Below are 20,857 nucleotides of genomic sequence, written 5' to 3'. Positions count from 1 at the left end.
TGTACCCATTCCTCTATGGCTTCAAAGTGCCAACTTGCCCACCAACAAGTTTTGCTAGACAGCACTGTAGCAGAGATTTAAGAATGTTCGACTCATCAGACATGAACTTCTTTTTTCAGTTGTTACCAGCTGCACAAATGCCTGCTGTGGGAACAAGAGGCTCTACCAACCCTCCATCTGTGTTAGCTCTGAATTCAGCAAGTCCCATCTGTTGATTTTGGTCTTATCTGTGAACGGTTCACCTCTGGACTTTAGTCATTTTGGGTTGTTTATATATGAGTTTTCCCTTGCAGCCATGCTTTCAATCATAATGGCAACTGCCCAGCGCTGAGTGTGAAAATGTAAATATTTATTATTTAGTGCCACGGACATTTTTAAGTCATTGTTTATTTATGTTTGGACTCTGCACCCCCACCCCTGCCCTATCCTTGATGAGCTTTTATTCCTGTGGGATGAGAAATGACAGCGGTTTATTTTTTGAAGATGGAGAGAAAAAAAAAAGAAAAGCTAGAAGTGCTTTTTATAGGCACAAATCAGAAGGTTGTGTTGGTTGCAGATAACATTTTTTCTTTTGTTTTTCTCTTTCATTAGAAATTTATGTGCTGTGTGTTAGGAGGCATCATTTAATGACAACCTTTTTGTTGTTCAGAATAGATTTAAGACATGGCCAGGTTCTATCACCTGGTTACAACCAACTGGGCATGTCTTGGTTTCTTCTTTTTCACTTTGTAAACCATTGTAACTTTTTTTTTTTGGAAGCTTCTGCCTTGGACTCAATGTCTTTCATGGCATCAATCATGTACCACGTCTCCCAATGCCTGTAGTGAGCCTTGTCGATCGTGACTTAAACATCCTGTTCTATCAAAACTGCTACACTTATTGTATGTGGGGGTTGTCATAAAGCTCACTGGAGATTCTACTTACCCAGATGCTCGTCACCAATCTGCAGCTTCCCATACTGCTCCCTTTGCTTCATTGTCTGTCTGTGCTGACAAGTACATCAAATTTGTGTAGCACAGGGGTTCCCAAACTTCTTGGCTCTAGAGGAACGACCTTGACGTTCAGTATGTAGTAAGGAACCCCTCATCCTCTGCCTGTCAGATACATGTGAAGAAGAGCGCAGACAAAGGGCTCCTCATTTAACATTTGCACTCACTCTGGTAAATGGTTACACAAGGCTCATATTTGCACATTGCTGGAAAGGGTGGATTGGGAGAATCATTAGTAGCTTAGCGATTGTGAAGAAAAAGCCGCATAGGTGATCAGTCATGCATGCCAATCAAGGTGCTCACAGGGCCCCAGAAAGTTGTGTGGACCTGATGAGGTTTCTTCCACAAGTCCCACACTCAATGAACGAATTAATCAATCAAGCAGTTACACAAAGTTGAGTGGTTGTCACAATCTGGGTGTCGCAACGAAATGTTTTTCATATGGGTTTTAGTTTTGTTCCACTGCAAAAAAGTTCCGTTCTGGTTCTGCTCCAGAACGAAAAAAAAAACAAAACAAAATTATCCGTAACAGTTCATAACGGTTTTTGTTTGCATGCAAAAATTTTCGAAGCAGATTAACAATAAAAGCATAGAATTTATTGTTCTCCATAATTCAGTCAAGGCACTGAGCATTTCAGAAGCAGCACATCATCGAGTGTACTCGCCAAAATGTAAGACCACTGTTCCAATAAACTGAACTTAAACGAATGACAAAACTGTGGTAACAAAGAGTTGTACCCGTAGAAAACAAAACAGTAAGCTCTTCAGCATGCAAGCCCTGGGTTTCGCTACTATGCCGATCTGCTGGTGCACGGAGCGGCAGGCTTAGATTAGCGGAGCACTCGACCGCCTTTCACTCACACAAGACCTGCTTGAGACATGCACTTATGAGGACCTTCAAGACACATACTAATTCTAATGTTGCCTCGTGTCAGTTGTTTCGGATTGCTGACTTTCCTCTTGAACCGAAAACTGATCAAAAATATTTCGGTTTCACTCCAAACAAAATAATAAATAATGTTTCATGTGTCTTCTTGCTGCAGTCAAAAATATATTCTTTCTTTTTTTCATTCCATTCTGACACACCGATTACAATGAATGAGCAATCAGCCAAGAAGTAGCTTTGCTGTGGTGTAGACTAGGTGAAAAGGAAAAAATGGGGGCCCACAGATGACTCACTATGCTCATGAAAATCAAAGAAGTCCCATGTGGAATGTGAGGGTTCCTTGAAATGCAGTTTGGGAACTCCTGAGTTAGCTTACTTTGTGCTCCTTTAGTGGCTGGCCTCATGATGAAAGTTCTCCCCCTCCCTACAAGTTCATCATTTACGAGAGCATGGTTGTGAAATGCTTCCCTCTAATGTTCAGCTGGTGCTATTCGTGCCTGTATTGCAGTGGAAAGGAAAGAGCATTTTCTGCATGTAAGTGGTGTGCACTATTGCTGTTCTTCACTTGTTTGGAATGTTCAAACCAGCACCCAATGGAGAACCGCACGACTGCTCGTCAGTACCTTGCGATGACAGCTATGAAACAGGAGCGATAAAGGATGTCTTGTTGTATAGGCGGTGCCTAAGGAAATCCCGCTTTTTCTGTCACTAGTCTGTCAAGGCCATCAATATGCAGCCATCCCCCGCTACTGGTCACTTTTCAGTGTTTTTCTTCAGCCAAACACAAATGCAAAACAAGAATGAAGATGGATATGAGGATTGGTGGTCCCCCTTACCTTTCCAGTCTTTTAATATGTCTGTGCTCCTTGTGTTCCAGCTCACTTGTTCTGGCTGCATAATCATTTCATTTGTGAGCACAAAGCAACGATCAAGCCTTCGACTTTCACCTAATGAGCGCAGTTTTAAGTGTGTTACAGATAGCAGTGTCTGTTTGGATGTATGAAATGTTATGAGAAAAAGCTAACTACAAGTACATCGAAACCTGCAAACTTAAAAGAAAAAAAAAGCACCACACCAATCACCACACAAGTAGCATAAATGCCCAGATTAATTTCCAGTGTTTAGCCTAGAGGATGGGGATGCGTTATTGCATACCACACTGCAATGCAAATGCTTCGCATGTCTACTTTTAGTGTGCATTTTTAAAGCTGAACTTAGCAGTTTTTTGTTAGAAAAACTGTTGACCACATTACTTCGGGTGTAATAAGTAATCTTTTTTTGCTGCAGCAGAGTGACCTTGAAGACAAGGGCATTTAGCTTTGGCAAACAATGTACGAGTGTTGGCAACGGGAAGTTGGCACAGCCGGCGGGTAATGGTTATGCGACGCTTTTATGATAAGAGTTGCAACAGTATATACGAGAGTCTTAGCCAGTATGTATACATATCAGCGTTTACATGTCAACCGAGTACTGGGATGCAAATGTAAACAGCAATGCTGGTAATCTGCATCTGATGGTGTGTTCATATTGGCATGTGCTACAGTGTTCTCTGGTGTGACATTTCTTGGCAGGGTAGGGTATAATACATATTTAGGAAGTCTGTGTTGTTACAAAAACTTGACACTAGTATGTTAGAATACACAAACACAGGATGCAGCAAGAGGCTCGTATGAATTGTTTGAGCAGAGCATCACAAAGTGTAGCCACGAATGCTATTTTGGAGCTACATCACAGTACCTCGCTAGAACAGTAACACTAAAATGTACACATACTCGCTTAAACTTTCAACTGATTTGCCCCGCACTAAACAAGGATCTACATTGATAAACATCACTTGCCTCTTAAAAGGTTCTGGTAAGGAAATAATGGTCTTCAGAAGGCTTTACAATCCATATGTCCTGGTTTGATTGAGGTTTGGGGAAGGTTGATGTAGACTGTTACATTCATTTGAGATTGCACAACTGCTACAAGGCAGGCCACGAATTTGTTCCACTGTTGGCTTGTATTGTCTGTAGTTTGTTCTTCACTGTTCATGATGTGCAAGACCACCATGTCGTGTGGCTTTTCCCTGAAGAAGCGCATGCTTACACATTTGAGTGAGTGCATCTTGAATGGTGTGTTGCAGTGTTTGCGTTCTGACATATCCAACGCAACCGTGTGTACTCACGTGCGCATGTCTCGTTCAGCTGTCGTTGGTGCATTGCTGGAGGAGCAGACACATCTAGTCCACTGGGTGGCAAATGGTCCTGTTTCGAGAGGGGATGTACTGCTCATCTGCATCTGTCTTGGTGCCTCACTTTTCATTTTCAAACACTGCAGCCAGATGCGGCCACTATATAGCTAGCCGAGGACAGTGCGCTAGAAGCTGGTTCTTATTAAGCATATTTTAGCATCATGGTATATAGCCGTTCGCTACATACAAAACATGTCGCAAAGAGAGCATATGCTCTCAAACTTTCTGTGTGTTTCAAGTAACCACTAGGTCTACAGTGTGTCCCTTCTAGCAATATGCCCTAGTCAGCAATATTGAGGCTCTGTGCCCTCCACTCGAGCTTGCTTCACAATCTGGCCTGTGAAAAGCACCAGCGGCCCATCGCACATACATGATAGTTTCTTGCCATACAAAATGATGGAACTAATATTTTACAACATCCGAGATTTTTAAAATCCAAATACCAAAGGCAATATATATTCGCTTCTGTTGTCTCAGACACATACCTCACACCGTCCCCGTCTCGTGGCAATACGGCACACCCCCTATGAGTTCTTGAAATGGAATCTTATATTCACATTTAAAAAAAATTGTGCTGTTCGCTCACCTCCAGTCTCCATAGCAGCTTCCTGTAGTCTTAGAATCCCCGTTATTTTTTCCTTTCCCACTACTGCTCTTCTGTGTGCCGATTTCTAACCCGGCCAGCCACCAGCATAACTTGTAACCGTAACCACTGTGATCTTGATGTTGTTCTCCGTAGACCTGTATCTTTTTCTCTCTGTCCGTTCCATACATGCATCGCTACAGGAACTCTCAAACCGTGGTTCTTTTTTCGCTGTTGTAAAATCTTGTTAAATGTCATGCAAATGAGACATTTATCCCAAATAAAAGCTGTTTTTGTTGTTCCAACAACTGAAATCTTTATTTAATGAAGAGGCATCATCAAGGTAAGCCTACTGGTCACTTAAGTCCAATGCACATAATAGATATAACAAGAAATGGCACAAAGGAACGATCAGGCCTTAGAGTTTTGTCCTAATCAGTGCAAGTTTTTATGCGGAGCACCAATGTGCTGGTTCAACAAAATGCAATATGTGGGCCACAAGACATACAGTTATGTTTGCACTTGCAGCACGCACCAATCCGCTACCAAATTCGAAATATTTGAAATGCAAATTGGGAATGTTGACTACACACAAAATTTCTTTCCTTAGGTGCAGCTTTGCCTTGCCATGAAGCCACACATCAATAGGCAAGGCCAGTGAAAGCTGCTATAGGACAAATGAACATGTAAAATCGAATTGTAGCTTGAACTTTGTTTTGTGCCAATAATTGCGCATGCTTGCTTTAAAACAATTTAGTACTACTGTATGTGATCACATCTGTGCGTTACACACAATACCCACCTTCTTGAAGGTTGTAACTCGGGGGTTCAGGTGGTTCAGGTGCAAGAATATGGTAAGCAGGGAGTAGGTCGCTGTAGACAACCAAAGGCTGAGCAATCGATGCTGTTCATAAATCACTGCAGTATTGTAAATTTTCCTTACTGGTAAAGGCAGCAGGCAACTAGTGTAGCACACAAATCAACAGCACATGTTGCTCAGTGTCAACACTACCTAAGCACTGAAACTTGGCAAAATGGCTAGGTTGTACTATAACAGTGCAGGATGTAATAATGTGGCATTCTCCCTTTCACCAGTTCATGCTTGTATCTTTCAATAAATGCTTTTCTGGCATTTGGAAAATCAAATATATTCATTGATGTCGTAGAAAGCCTATGCAAGTGACATAGTACATAGCAAGGAACACGGATGGCTGGCTAACAAACTTTACCTGAAGCAGGTGACACATCTAAACATAATGGAAAATGAGTCAAACATTCAAACAAAATTGTGTGCCCTCTGCCTTCAAATAAATATGCCAAATGTTAATTGGCCCATGTACTGTGTTTCCTACATTAAGCATCTAGACTAGACTACACAACGTGACATTCACGAACCAGCTAGCTCGGGAGAAGCCACAGCTAACATATCCTGAGCCTATCGTATTTTATAAGTGGTCCAGGCTGTCTGCCAGACATACCTGCAATGATTATGACTTTAAAGGGACACTAAACAGAAACCCTGAACTAGTTTAGACTGATAAAGTATTCTTTTCAAGCTGTGCTTTTGTCAACAGCATGCTAACTTGGACTGGTTGGTACATATGCGAAGGAACAGCACTTAAGGATAGGCCAAGGAAGATGACAGGAATGAGTGCTTGTGTCGCTCTCCGTCATAAATTTTGTCCCGTTCTTATGTGCTCTTCCTTGCCAAATGTATTTTTGTTAATTGTGCGGTAGTAGCTTGATTTTTAGAAAAAAAATCATGAAGGTCAAAGTTATATTTTTTAAAATTTCGCACTGAAATCTCAGCGCAAGTAAGTCAGTGTGACAGTGTGGATTTCAAAGTATTTTTCCACATTTGGGCTGCTTTGGCTCCTTTAGAACACAATGTAGTTCATCCTTAACAATACGTTATGAACTAGGCTTGAGCAGACGCCGTCAAAATCTGTGATGTTGCTGGTACAGGGGCTTTAATGTGACGGCGCCATCGATCTTTTCTGGTTTAACACTAGCCTCTCATCACGGTGAAAACGGCCTTTTTTTTTTCTATTGTAGAGGGGTAATTTCCTAATGCAGCTCAAATTATTTTTATCTTAAGTGCTCCATAAGTGTCATGCCTTTGTCCACACACAAAAAAAAAGAAAAGGTCCTCAGATGCGCACGTGCCATGCCCAATGCCAAATGCTTTAAGAAGTTTGTTGCAGCAAATCCTCCTTATGCAAAACTTGCTAAACACTTTAACTAAGGTGACAATCCGAGCTTGCTGGTGATCAATAACGAGTCGTAAACGTATAATGTGTTGCGGACGTGGACAAAAGGAGTGCGTCCAGTCACATCTACTGCTTGTACATGTTGAAAACAAGGATTTTCGTGACTGCATGGCTTAGTATTTTCGCCACTGCACCGAAGTTCAGGAATTTTCTTTTTGCACAAATATTCCTCTTAGCAGCTCTTGTGCATGACATGACATGCATAACAAGTACAGAAAGGCCATGCATTCCAAATGCAAAGAAAGTGTAGTGGAACCGTGGAGTAACTGTACAAGAACCATTTAGCAAGTCTAATGTCTTAGTGGAACAACTATGGCACAAACAGGAACTAAGCAAAGACTAAAAACTGTCTGCCTCTTATTTCCTACTGTTTTCTGTCTCTGTCTATTCATTCTATTTATTTCAAAATGTATTGTGCAACTGTTGAGAGAAGTGATAGGTAATGCACACTTCCCACAGACCCGCATAAATTAATCCATGAGCATTTGCAATGTGACATGAAAAAGCTAACAGATTTGTACATGGAACGACACAAACCAGAACTGTGGCATCATTACAGTTTTTAAAAAAGATCCACGCATGCAACATAATTTGAGTACATCTGCTCACAAAACAATCATAAGTCCACCAGCCATTCATACATGATTCATGTACACATTTTCTGCAATAGTGACCGTAATTATGGATTGCAAAAGAAAAATGTCGTACACAAGAAAGCAGCCCCAAAGGGCAATATGGGGTAAGATTTCAGTGTGACAACGGGGTCAGGGTCAATCAGAAATTTGTGACACAAGAACACAGTGCACTCAAATAAAAATGTACAGAAGAACTAGCTATGTAGCATGATCCAAGAGGCTTTCATTCAGAGGCCAACACAACAAAGTGAACTTAGCTGCTACGATACCATAAACCCCATTTTCTCACTAGGGTGTTTTGCAGAATGTTACAGAAAACAAACACACTGGAAAGCAATACAAAGCCCCCGATTACTTTACATGCGTCAAATGCAAAGTAAACATTACAATAATTGCAGCACGGAGACATGCCCTTTGTTGCATCCCACAAAGGCTTTCAAATCTATTGAACATTTCAATGCATTACTATCACTGTACATGCCACGATTTACAGTGTACTACGTTTTGCAAGTGCCACTGGCTACAAATGCCAATAACATCCACAGCAAGGTTCCAAATTTGGCTTCTCTTCAACAGTGAATGGACGACAGTGCACTTTATGTAAGTACTGTACACACAATCCAGAACACTGCAAACAGACGTTATAGGCTTCATACAAATCCATGGACAGAGCCCAAGAGCAAACAATGTATGGTTACACATTTAGGGCTTGTATGATCATGCATGGAATCCTGTGACTAGAGAAAAGATGCAGCAACATTTGCAAGCAGCCTAGAAATCTCAATTCATAGTGAAAAACATCATTGTACATGTCTGCCCAGTCTCAATATTGACAAGCCTTTCGACGAGCGATAACTAACTCTGGGACATTGTTTCTTTCTGTTTGTTATTTTTCTTTATACATGTGTTTTAGTTTTTGTTCTCGTGTTTGTTGCATCGGGATGATTTTTAAGAAGGGGGTATTGCCATGTGTACTTAATTATCCTCTTTCTGGGAACTGCATTTCTCCTGCTCACAACTTGAAATTTATCACTCAGTGCAAGAAGCACCTGCTTGATTTGCAACTTTCTTGAATGTTATTATTGATTCTATCTGTTGTGCATGTTCTTGCTGAACTTTGTGTAATCAGATTTTTATGCACGACATGAATTGTGTAGTAGTTTTTGGAAGGCATGCGGGCACCTGCGATTATGCAAGAACGTTTGACGAGTCATGTAAAAAAGTTGATGTGCTTGAGCTGCTGATCAGATTTCATCAATCGCCAACTGCGCTAGGCGCTATCAGTGTGCTTTGAGGCCACTTGTTTTTCTGGGCACAGGTACTCCCAATAAAAAGTTAGTTTCGTGATTCATAGTTTTGCTACTGTGTTCTTCATTGTCGCTACAATGCGACAATATATAGAGACAAATTCAGGCACGATTAATCCTTGGGAGTAACCATTCAACGGTTTAAGACTGTCAAGCTTGAACATGAAACTTCCAGAACAGCTGTAATCGGCCAATGTGGAAAGAGGAAAAACTCCAAATGCAGGCAACCACTAGAGGTCCTTTCAGTTTGTCTGCACTTCCAGCTACAGCTAGTGTGGGCTTCATGCAGAACAAGTTCGCAGCATTCCCTGGACTCGTGGGACATGTAGTGCAGGGCTTAATGCAGGAGGTGCCAAGCCGGTTTTGCACGACCACAGAACTGACTATAAACTGAAATGACTAGTTCACACGGTGCAGGGCGAATCAAACAGACCTCACATGTGTGCCAAATTGCAACATTGCTGAGTAGCTGCTGCAGCTTTCTTTGCGTACCTTTTATTAAAGCATTAGTTATTTATGTTACACCGGACAATTCATAAGACTTTAGATCTTAAAAACAAATCTGTAGAGATAAAGAGGTAATCTTTAAGACGACAAATTGTGTGTGCAGGAGTACAGCAGAGATTTGCGCTAATTATGATCATCTCTTTGATCAAGTAAAATGTGCAAGTTATACTTTTTCTACCTCCTGGCACAATTTCTTACGTTAGGGCACATGTTGCAATGGTGCAAATAAAGCTAGTCAATGCTGAATGTCCAGTTAGTAGGAATCCTGAGACTACCACTGGTTTCAAGATATCATGTCCCGAAAATCTGCCACAAAATGTACTCTTGCAAACAGATCTGTATAACAGTACATAACAAAAACTTTCTGGGGGAAAAAAGTCATTGCCATTCCAATGCATTTTACCCCAACGGAGGCCCTCCAAGTATGTAAGCCTCGAGCCCTGATCAGCTTCAATTCCGCACTGCAACATGCTCCCTAAAAATATTACATAACTTAGCAGTTAATCAATGATTACCGCGAATATTTTAGGTCTGCCCAGGCAAACTGGGAAACAATATACACTCGAGTCATTTTTTTACTTGTTTGCATTTTAATTTATGCTGACAGTACCCAAGTGAACAGCACTCAGCGTAATGTGTTTTTTTTTCTCTATGGAGTCGTGACAAATGTGTTTCTGTTAAATGTTATGGTAACTGCAAAATAAATCTCTTGCACTTCTACACTGCTAAACAATGCTGCCTTCTCAAAAAGTTGGATCACATGAGGAATATAACCACCTTTAGGTAACATCTTGCATTATGACAAAAATTTCCTCTAAGACATGTTTTCTGTTCACTTCCACAAATCCATATCACAGACTATATGGCTAGATGCACAGAAGACAGACTGTACTCGCAAACCGATTTCGCACACATCAATGAACACAATGGAATTGCATATAGTATTGTACAACATAAACAAGAGTTTGGAGAGCACAGGCGCTGCAACAGAAACCTAAATCATGGACACATCTAAATTCCAACAATCCAGAAATTGGTCCAGAAATTTTGTCTTTGACAGACTTTTGCGCCACGATCAATCATTCTCGGCGGCTAACTGCCAACATTCCTCAAGATGTAAAAGGTGTGTCAGAATTGTGGATGTGGAAATTGACTACGTACTCAGCATTGGTTCGTTGTACACTGATGGCAAATGGGTCGTATGGGTGGAAGGTGAAGGCGACAAGCCGTCGTGCTGCCGGTGGTGCGTTGCGCCCTTGCAAGCCTGCGTAGATCTTGAACTTCAGGAGGCCAGAGTCACGTGCGTAGAAACTGCATGTAATTTTACACTTCAAACAACAGTCAAATGCAGTCATGTGAGCAAGTACTCAAAGGTGAACTGCAGTGCACAGCAGGAAACATGGTGCCAAGGGGCAAGGAGCTAGCCTAACCCACAAGCCACCAAAGGTGAACACTCGCACAACTTGCCTAAATGTGCCACAACAGGCCAGACTCAGTCAGCGAAACCAGAGAGAGGGAGAGAGAGAAAATTCAGATCCTGTCGACACTTGTGTGAGAGACACCATTACGAGTTGGTCACCTAAGTATAATTGATTGACTGCTACACCAAAAGCCCCGCAGCAAATGAGTGCTGCATCAGATGCCAGCAACTCCAAGTTTGATAAAAGTGTCACATTGGATACTTTAATCGCACTCGAGTCCGACTGGGATTAAATTTTTTAGGTCATGCTTGGTTCAACTGAGAAATTCAATCCGTATCAGGCTCGATTGCCATCGAAAGTGGCCTCTGTGACTGGTGTATTAGAGACTGTGAGCTATGCTACATGTGTGTACTGCCTGCCACTGCATCCGAAATACCTGCACCAGTACACTCAAAGTCTGCATTATGCATGCTATAAACCCTGCAGAAACTGCTAAATGTGCAACAACAATAGGTCAGTTGTCGACACATCCGGCTCCTAGCTATATGCTGTCACAAAAGCACAAGTTGTGATTCGTAGTAGTTACATTGGGTAAGTTCTGTTTCTTTTTGCCATGTGGCAAGGATGAAGGTGAGGAAGTGGTGGCAAAACAACATGGAAAAAACAGACGGTCATTACGAAATTTCTGTGTGTGCATCTGCCAAGACAGCTATATGTGCCATAAGATGTCCTTGAATAAAAATGACTATGCAAAACACCAGATAATGGAGACATAGGTGGTGTATGTAGTACCATGCAACACATTTTTTGTGTTGCATGGTACTGGTACAATGTGTTGCATGTTGCAACACATTGCTACCCTTGTGGTGAGTGCACATCATGAAACAGCTGTAAGACATGCAACAGTAGTTGGTCTACGTGGTTGTTATATTGCAAAGTTCTCAATTTTTATCTTCAATACAAAAACTATGCACTTTCATGCACTTACAAACATGTTTCAAAGCTATATGTAGCTGCATTGGGGTGCAAGTGCAAATTTCTTTTTCGTTTCTTTTCATGCCTGCATCAAAAAATCTGGCATTTCTAAGCACTCATGAAAACATTTTGAAACCACTGAAATAATATGTGCCATGAACTTTTCCATTTCAGGATGCAAAACTCCCCAACCCAAAAGCGATGAACAATGAAGGCAAACACTCGCCACAAAAGATTTAGTAGAGTTAACGTTTAGGCTCCGACATGGTAGCTTCATTTACAATTAAATTAAAAACAACAAAACAGTCATGCAAGTACAGGGTCTGTCCGTAAAGTAATGAGACTGGGTCTGGCAAAAAGAATTTATTGATCCGATCGGTACATGTAATTAAAGTTCATCAGGATAGTGTCCTTTGGTGCCGATACACCGCTGTCAATGTGATTCCCATGCTGCAAAGGCTCCCGAAAGTCAGCTTCCATTACTTCTTTCAGAGACTCTGTGACAGCCCTTTGGATGGTGGGAACATCGTCGAAACGGTGACCTTTCAGGCTTCTCTTGAGCTTTGAGAGCAGGAAAACGTCTGCCAGGCTGACATTGGGGCAGTATGGTGGCTGTGGCAGGGTTGCAACCCCTACCCGGGCTAAGTAGATGGTCGAAATGAAGGCGGTGTGGGCTGGAGAGTTTTTGTGGTTGAGCTTCCAGCAATCGGCAATCTCTGGTCGTTTTTATTTGACGGCTCTGTGAAGGCACTCAAGGACTTCTTTGTAGAACATGGCATTGATTGTTTGTGCCGGAGGCAAAAACTCTTTGTGGACCACCCCACAGTTGTCAAAAAAGACAATAAAAATTGCCTTTACCTTGGCCTTCAACATTCTCGCTTTCTTGGGGTGTGGGAAATTTGCAGTGTGCCACACCGAACTTTGGCACTTGGTTTCAGGGTCGTACCAAAACACCCATGATTCATCGCCTGTTTATATGCCCTCTAAAAAGCCCTGTTCACTTTCTAACTGCACCAACATCTCACGGAAACGTCAACTCGTTGATGTTTTTGTTCATCACTTAACACTTTTGCCACCAATTTCAAACAAACCTTCTGCATGTTCAAATTAACCATTGTTTTGCACATATTGCGGTCTGCAGCGATTAATCTGATACTCAAATGATAGTTGGAGTCCACGAGATTCTTTACTTTGGCCACATTTTTGTCCAAACCACTCATTGAAGGGTGTCCAGATCGCTCCATGTCTTCAACGGCCTCCCGTCCGTTTCTGAACTCAATGAACCAATGGAAAACCTGGGCCCTTGACACGGTGTCGTCTTTGCAAGCCTCCTTTTACCAAGGCAAGCATCTCGGAAGCTTGTTTGCCCAGGTAAAAGCAAAATTTTATTGCCTACCGCTGCTCCAGCGAACGCTCCATTTTTAACGCTTTCTGCCGTGACAAAAACTCGAAAACAGCTTTTGCGCCACTTTAAATCCTCACTGCATCCGAGCTTGGACACGACTGCCACCTGGTGTGTTACTTAGCTTAGAATCCTCACCAAAAATACCGCTTCTGGCAAGTGCACTACTGGTAACTGCAGCACCGTGTGGCAGGCAGTCTCATTACTATACAGACAAACCCTGTATGTTGTATAACATGAACAAGACATCCAGCGTGTACGAATTTCGGCTGATAGTTTCTGGTGGTAGTTTGGATGTGTAGTGAAGACGCATGTTAGATTTTTTTTCTTTTGCAATCATGCGTGCCTATATTCAGTTGTTATCATGATCATGGCCTTACAAACCATTGTGAACAAGGCTCCCAAAAGAAAACCAAAACGTTTATCTTAGTCAATCTTTTGTGGTCGGTATGTGCATTTATCATAACCTTGCACACCAAGAGATGCCATCACACTCTCAGTTTTAACCAAAAAGTGCACGACTGTCACTCACCGGATGGGATAGTCTCCACAGGCCTTGGGCCTCTCCAGCACTGACACCCACTTGTCATCGTAACTGAAAAGTGCCAAGTCTAGGTAGGGACTGTTGCTGTATGACTGTGAGCTGATGGGCAGCTGTGCTAATAGACGCTTGACTGCCTCTGTCTGGCCCCCATAACGGGCATTCACAATGGTCTGCTTGAACCTGGGAAATGGGGGAACAAGAACTTGTGCTGTGGTGCATAGACATCCTTGTTGACAAAATGTACACAAACAACAGAGAGCTTCAGCTGGCACTTGTGTGTCATAGCATTGTCATTTTAGCAAACCACTGGAGCAGAAATGTGAGCAAGAGGCACTGGTGGTGAATGCCTGGCAATCTGGGCTGACACCTTGGATAAATAGTTTGCTATCATGCAGAGAGAGATCTGTATTTAAACAATTCTTCAACAGCAGTTTTCAGTCTAATGGCTCTATGATAGTTTGGGTGCTGATGAAATACAGGACGGAAAAGACAAATCAAATTTGTCACTGGGGATAGCTGCCAGATTTAAACTTAGTGCAACAGCTGACCAATGTCAAAGCTGCAGCTTGAAAGGATAAAGCCAATTTTTGTATGACAAATGAGAGAGCACATGAGATGGCAGGTGTGAAAGCAGTACAATCCACACCACCACCCTGGTCCCTCCTGGCTGCTCATTGCCAGTGAGCACAAACAAAACTCCTTTGGAGCAAATACAGACATTTGACCCACGTCGTGCAATGCAGAAACATGCCCAAGAATGCAAGGCTGCGATCCGTGCAGTAGTACCAGTCAATGATTGTTTACCAAGAGCCAGACAGGTACTTCTTCACTGCCTACAATCAGGTTTTGCCCTAACCCCCGATGCCATTGACCACTGGAGGTCCTATATTCTCAAAGGAAGAAGAGGTACCCCCAATGAAGATGAGGTCACACCGATACAGTTAAACCATCAGTGCCCTGACTGCTGCACACCATGCCGTCCCATGGCCAAACATCTCTTCTGGGAATTTCAGGCTCATGAAGAGGCACACGGCAAATACCTAGACAGAATGATGATTCCGAACTACGAGGCCTGAATCCCACCAGCACATGAACTCAATAAGCATGCTTTGTACAACTTGTTTCTGGCCTTCGCTGATAAGTGGCTTGTTGTTCAGACTGTGAAGTCCACGCAGACAGTTTGCTGACCATTATCTGCTTATCCTCCCTTTCCACCCATTCCCACACCGGAATTCATAATCCCCCAAACATAGGCCAAAGCAACAGCCTTTCTAATAAAGGTGACATTCACTCATTTATTAATAACTGTTGGGCTTAAAAAAAAACAATTTGAAATAACCCACACATCCCGGAGCTTATTTAATTTTTAGAGTGGAGAGCATGCCTAAAATTATGGCTACATTTGATCAATTTTCTGCCAGAAGTGAAACTCCATAGCTTTCCAGGCACAGGTAATCACTAAGGGTATCACAGCATCTAAAACGATGTTGAGCCCCACCTGCAACAAGACCTTAAATTCTTCCGAAATGACACTTCTGCTGAACATTCACAAAGTTTCACAGCCATGCCATATCTGTGCATGCACACTATGAACACTGCACATGATTTGTTCGGGAGCCTCACCTCTGCTGTACCAGCCGTGCATGAATGTTGTTAGATGGAGAGCAAGTGAGCTGGGCATCCGAGTGGAGTGCTGCATTGCGCAGCAGGTCACTGAAGTTTTCAAGCAGCTCCAGCAGCTCCTCAGAGGTGTTCTCGTAAACAGCCAGCACTTCAGTGGTCACCAGGTTGTAAACCACAAAGAAGGACGGCTGAGAGTTTGGGTCCGACAGCCGGAATGAGACTACATCTTCGCTGGCATACTTGAGCAGCAGATGCCGTTCATCCAGCAGCTGCATCTTCCACAGTCGCAGGTCACAAAGCTGGTCAAAGTGCTGATAGAACTTACGCAGCGCCGTTGGGTTCTGTTCAGCTTCGGCCTGGAGGAACAAAGAGCACATTGGAGATGGTGTCAATGACAGCAAATATTTATGCCATATTTATAGTGAATCTACCCATATTGATAGAAATGATTATACAGTATACTTCCGTAAATTCAATCCTAATGGGACCAATGCAATTGGTCTAATTATCCGAAGGGTTGAGTTAAACAAATGGTAGAAACGCCGAAACGCTGTTCGCTTGACAGTATTTGCCTTTCTTGTTAGCTTTGCTGCAATACAGAGTGTTATGCGGTAAGCATACTGGGCAGGGAAAGGTGCCACTATTATGGGACATAACATGTGTTCCTAAATTTACACAGGCAGGTACATGCACTGTCTCAAGTCACAGCATGAGTACCGAGACGCCTAGTAAGTTTACTGGCATGCCTTTAGTGTTTTAGATAAAGCCTGCTTTTTTGTTGGCTTTAAACATCCTTTCAACTTTCGGGGTTTTTTTCATCTTGCCGTCTTCATTTTCGCTAGCTTTCCCAAAACACTGACAGTTATCCACTGACAGTTTATCCACTTCTTGGGCAACGGAATGAGTATTAGGCCACGCACTCGGCCCTGTTAATCGTCACGCATGGCGGGCAAAATGAGGGATTTAATCGCTACAGCAATGTCATAAACAGATCTGAATGACTGCTAGTATGCTTATTAGGTGTCGAGGTGCTCGTACTCTGACCAGCGATGGCGGGTGTGTGCCTGTATAATTAAGGAACGCATATAATGTCCCGTGACAGCGGCCCCCTTTCTTGGTATTCTTCAACGCATAACAGGGCTGTACTGCGGTAAAGCTGACCAGTCAAGTTTGAATTATCCAGCGAAGGCCAATTTTGAGATTGAAATAACAGAGGTTTGGCACCCATAGAAATGTATGGGCGCCAGCCAGAACCTGCGGTCGCGATAGAATAATCCACAGTCGAATTAACAAAAGCCTACTGTATAACACAAAGCCTGGCAAGCAGAATTGCCAGTTTTCAGTGGGTCACAATCAAGTGTTGAAACATCACATACCATCATTCTTGCAAAAGCGCGAGAGAGCGAAATGCAGACTTTACTGTGGAAATGGAAGCAACCTTGCTGACAACCTAGCGCACCACCGCAGATGTTGATTGGGAGGCAATATGATAAATGCTGACTTTACTGAGAAACTCGAGGATGCATGGCTGACAACCTGGAGCACCACTGCAGATGTTGAGTGGAAGGAGAGATGATACCACCCCTTGGCCACACAAATACACAACTGGCACATGCACCAACAGGCACACTCATATGCACTGCAGCTATTTACAAGTATAATTAAAGCCAGGCAACATTAAGACAATAGTCTTGCCAGGCTATTGTCTTAACAATCGCCAGACAGCCTCTAGAGTCGGTGCAGGAGTATGTTTATCTAGGTCTATTACTCACAGGGGACTCTGACCATATGAAGGAGATTTACAGAAGAATAAAATCAAGTTGGAGTGCATATGACAGGCATTACCAAATCCTGACTGGGAACTTACCGCTGCTGTTGAAAAGAAAAGTGTACAATAGCTGCATTCTACTGGTGCTAACATATGAGGCAGAAACTTGTAGTTTAACAAAGAAGCTCGAGAACACATTCAAGATCACGCAAAAAACAACGGAATGAAAAGCGGATAGCCGATGTTCTAGTTGATTTCAAGAGAGAAAAATGGAGCTGGGCAGGCTATGTAATATGTAGGTTAGATAACCGGTAGTCCATTAGAGTTACAGAGTGGGTGCTAAGGGAAGGAAGCACAGTCGAGGACAGCAGAAAACTAGGCGGAGTGATGAAATTAAGAAATTCGCAGGCACAAGATGGAATCAGCTAGCACAAGAGATAAGTAATCGGAGATGGCAGGGAGAGGCCTTCGTCCTGCACTGGACTTAAAAAAATAGGCTGATGATGATGATGACAATGATTAAGACCAGAAGCATCTTCATTGTGCGCAATGGTTGGCTGTTGCCTCTTCACAGACATAGCATGTCACACAACTTGGTGAGAAGGCACTGGGCCCATCACTGGGCATTTCCAAATACATGCAAGGGCAAGTGCAAAAATTTTTACGTTCAAAACATGACTGAGCTGGAAGCATGTCAGTACTCACATTGTGATACGCAAAAAAGTTATTAAATTACCACAAAACTTCCAGGCCTCATACCACTCACAAATGTAAATTTGTGATTGGCACCAGAAATATTCATGCCACAAGCGTGAAGCAGAGAAGAGGAGAGAAAGAAGCAAAAGGAATCTACCAAGGACATTCCTTTTTCTGTGGGTGTACGGTAGTACACACTCCTCTGAGAATCACAAAGCAAGTCTTGCCCGTTTTAAATATGTGCGCTTGATATCAAGTCCAGTGCTAAACCAGTGGGTAACTTATCCTCCAAGTTATGTGATCAATGCAGCCATTCAAGTACATCATGCTTGTATCTGTTTAAATTACCTGGCGATACAGATGCACCAGCAGGCGGTGCTTGAGCGAGTTGAGTGTACGCTCGCAGTACGGTCGCTGCTCGCTTCGGCCGGTTGCCAGGAATGCCGATGATACCAGCAGCTCATCATCCTCGTAGCAGAACCGCCCCACAGTCCGAACGTCAACGAACTGACCTTCCTTTGTGACCTGTGGAGGACAAAAAATAGAGATTATATTACAAGTTAGGTTTGTGCTTGTATTCCACAAGCAAACATAGAAACAACATTCAAACAACATTACATGCTCTGTGTCATAGTCAGATGAAACATTTCATCTGTGTTTGTTTACACACTCTAGCCATGTTATTTTGTTTGGGCATTCTTTTCTCTCATAGTGTCATCATATTAGGACAATTTTTGTTGTTGCTTTCAGTGTTTGTTCTTACAGCAACTCTCCGACATAATTTTATTTTGCTCAATGCTTTTAATTGCTGCATACAAACATCACATTTATTTGTATACTAGTGAGACACGACCATGGCAGAATTACATGACGAAGATAGGTCCTCCTATCGAAACGTTGGCCAGCCTGTCTGAGGCACTTTATCCCTGTTTACAAACTTTATACCACAATGTATTGAAGACTGAGGTCTCATTTCACTTGATATGAATGCCTGTTATTCAGAAGAACGCAAAAACTCTAGGTTGCAAAAACAGTTCCAGCCTTAGTTTTGACCAGATATACACACAATGAACAAAACGAATGTTGACTGGATTCCAGTGAGCTTTGATAACGTTGCAGACAGAACACTAGTGAAAAACAAGAAGAAACTTTAGCACGATGACATTACTAAATCTGGGGCTATAATATAGTGCAATCTAAAAATCAATTTTTCTACCCCACAAAGATGATGCCAAACATGCCGGTATCCATATCCCTTTAAATTTCTAGAAAGGCATAATGCAAAATTTTGTATAATTGCTTCAGGACCCTTAAGAAAAAAGTTATGCGCTTCTTATTTTTGTGTGCTCCATGCAGCAAAAACAACACGCGCATATGCTTTTTTGCTGGATTGTGGTAGGGATTCACTGACAACATGTGTTCTGCTTCTAGTACCACAAGTCTCAACTGGCAAGAAGTCTACTAATGTTGCTTACTTATTGCTCATACGACTGCAGATGTCTTACATTTAAAGACACATGGGAAAGATGGAGAACAGAGTTAAGTGGAGAAAAGCAAACCGCAAATTCTATTTAGTGTGACGGTACTGCATTGCCAGATTGATAGTACACGCACCTAACTGACATGTTCCAGAGGAGTATTAGAGCGTGCTATGTCACACTGCATACTCAGTTCAAGCTGAAAGCGCTTCTGTCACTCTGCACTTTTTTTTTTTTACATTCAGCACAGATGCACACTGACCTTAAATATGTGCACAGTCTGATGCTGCACTGAGAGAACTGCCAGTGTGTCTCGGTAGAGGTAGAGCCCCTGGTTGTGAGACAGAAAAATCTTGTCCGTCTTGAATGTGCGTTTGTCTTTGAGGGTGCCGGTGACCATATCCACAAGGTGCAGCGAATAGTCCTCCAGAGGAGAGCGGGGGTTCGGAGACACTGACTCGTTGTTGCGGTGCATGTCCCAGAAGAACGGGTGCGGTTCCTCGGGGACATACATGGCTGACCCCACGATGACGTGACGGCAGTCGTCAGTAAACAAGCTACACTCGCGATTTAGCTGCTCACCGCCGTTACCCGACACGTTCACAATGTGACGGAGCCGGAAAAACTCGCTGAAAATAGTGCTCCGCACTTGAGCGGACTCGGCTCCCGATCCCAAGTGGTCTCCACTGAATCCCCGCAAGAGATGAGCAGCCGCGCAGGGCCCCCGGTACCAGTAAATCTCGATTGAGGTCTGGTCCGACGAAAAAGCCACGAGATGCTTGCCATCGGGCGAAAACTTTCGCAAGAAGCACGGCGGCTTTTCCACGTTGACGACCGTGAAGTTCGGGCAAGCGTTTTGGTGGAGATGCCGGGAGACATGCAACGGTGACACGTTTTGCTTTGCGGCGTAAATTTCACGATGTTGCAGTCTCAGGATAATGTTCTGTACTGGAATCTTGGGTATCCTTGGCAAGTCCTCATCGTCACTGACCTCACAGGCGCTGCTGTTCAGTGACATCTGAGCAGCCGCATTGATGGGAAATGCCGGCCGCCCGCACCCAGAAGCCTGCCCGTCCTGAGAGGTCCTGTGCCGAACGACAAGCTTCTCGTGGTTAGACATGGTGACCTTCCACTAACACCACGCGCGCAGCCTAAATTACATATACTACATGCTGCCATGTGCAGCATTTCTTAACTGTTCTGCGCACATGGTCCTGTTTGTTTACGTTATATTACACGCGTTCCTATAAACCCGATATCCAAAGCATGAGGCAATATTTACGCATCTCCTTCGTTTACGAATTGTTCACGAATCAACAGTTATCTTAGGAGCTTTATGCTTCACGGATAAGATCAAGCACACCCTCCGCCTTAGATAAGCTATCCTGCCGTACGTAAACACAAGTACCGTCATAGGTACCGCGTCCACAGCACAAATACAAACAATCCATACGCCATTACAAATGACGTTGGATTACAAATGACGTCATTGGATTGGATCGGCGTAGAAACGTAGAAATGAATGCGTAAGTAAAGGGTT

General features: G+C 43.0%; 2 protein-coding genes across 11 annotated transcripts in view; one reads left to right on the top strand and one right to left on the bottom strand.

Moving 5' to 3' along the window:
• EndoA (SH3 domain containing GRB2 like, endophilin-A) overlaps positions 1 to 4,999 on the top strand; it is a 125,071-nt gene extending 120,072 nt beyond the window's left edge. For all 10 annotated transcript variants that reach the window (XM_065447814.1, XM_065447771.1, XM_065447804.1 and 7 more), the window contains one exon: positions 120 to 4,999. The gene's annotated coding sequence lies outside the window, so the exon portion shown is untranslated. The remainder of the gene's footprint in view (positions 1 to 119) is intronic.
• Positions 5,000 to 7,504: 2,505 nt separating this feature from the next.
• Positions 7,505 to 20,778, bottom strand: abo (de-etiolated protein 1 abo). Its single transcript, XM_065447754.1, has 5 exons — positions 19,580 to 20,778; positions 18,188 to 18,364; positions 15,376 to 15,731; positions 13,741 to 13,932; positions 7,505 to 10,721 (listed from the first exon to the last, which is right to left on the bottom strand). The coding sequence occupies exons 1-5, from the start codon at positions 20,435 to 20,437 to the stop codon at positions 10,520 to 10,522; spliced, it is 1,785 nt and encodes a 594-aa protein (XP_065303826.1). The 5' UTR covers positions 20,438 to 20,778; the 3' UTR covers positions 7,505 to 10,519.
• Between the last annotated feature and the right edge of the window lie 79 nt (positions 20,779 to 20,857).

Source organism: Dermacentor albipictus, chromosome 1 (genome assembly GCF_038994185.2).
Source record: "Dermacentor albipictus isolate Rhodes 1998 colony chromosome 1, USDA_Dalb.pri_finalv2, whole genome shotgun sequence".
NCBI lineage: Eukaryota > Metazoa > Arthropoda > Arachnida > Ixodida > Ixodidae > Dermacentor > Dermacentor albipictus.
This window is presented reverse-complemented; position numbering and strand designations above follow the sequence as displayed.

Bases quoted from the DNA above. Each gene is read 5' to 3' on its own strand.
- abo (XM_065447754.1), bottom strand. From the start codon at position 20,437: ATGTCTAACCACGAGAAGCTTGTCGTTCGGCACAGGACCTCTCAGGAC. The intron at 13,933-15,375 runs GTGAGGCTCCCG...CCCATTTCCCAG, and splicing joins GCACGGCTGGTACAGCAGAG to GTTCAAGCAGACCATTGTGA. The intron at 10,722-13,740 runs GTGAGTGACAGT...AATTACATGCAG, and splicing joins TGTGGAGACTATCCCATCCG to TTTCTACGCACGTGACTCTG.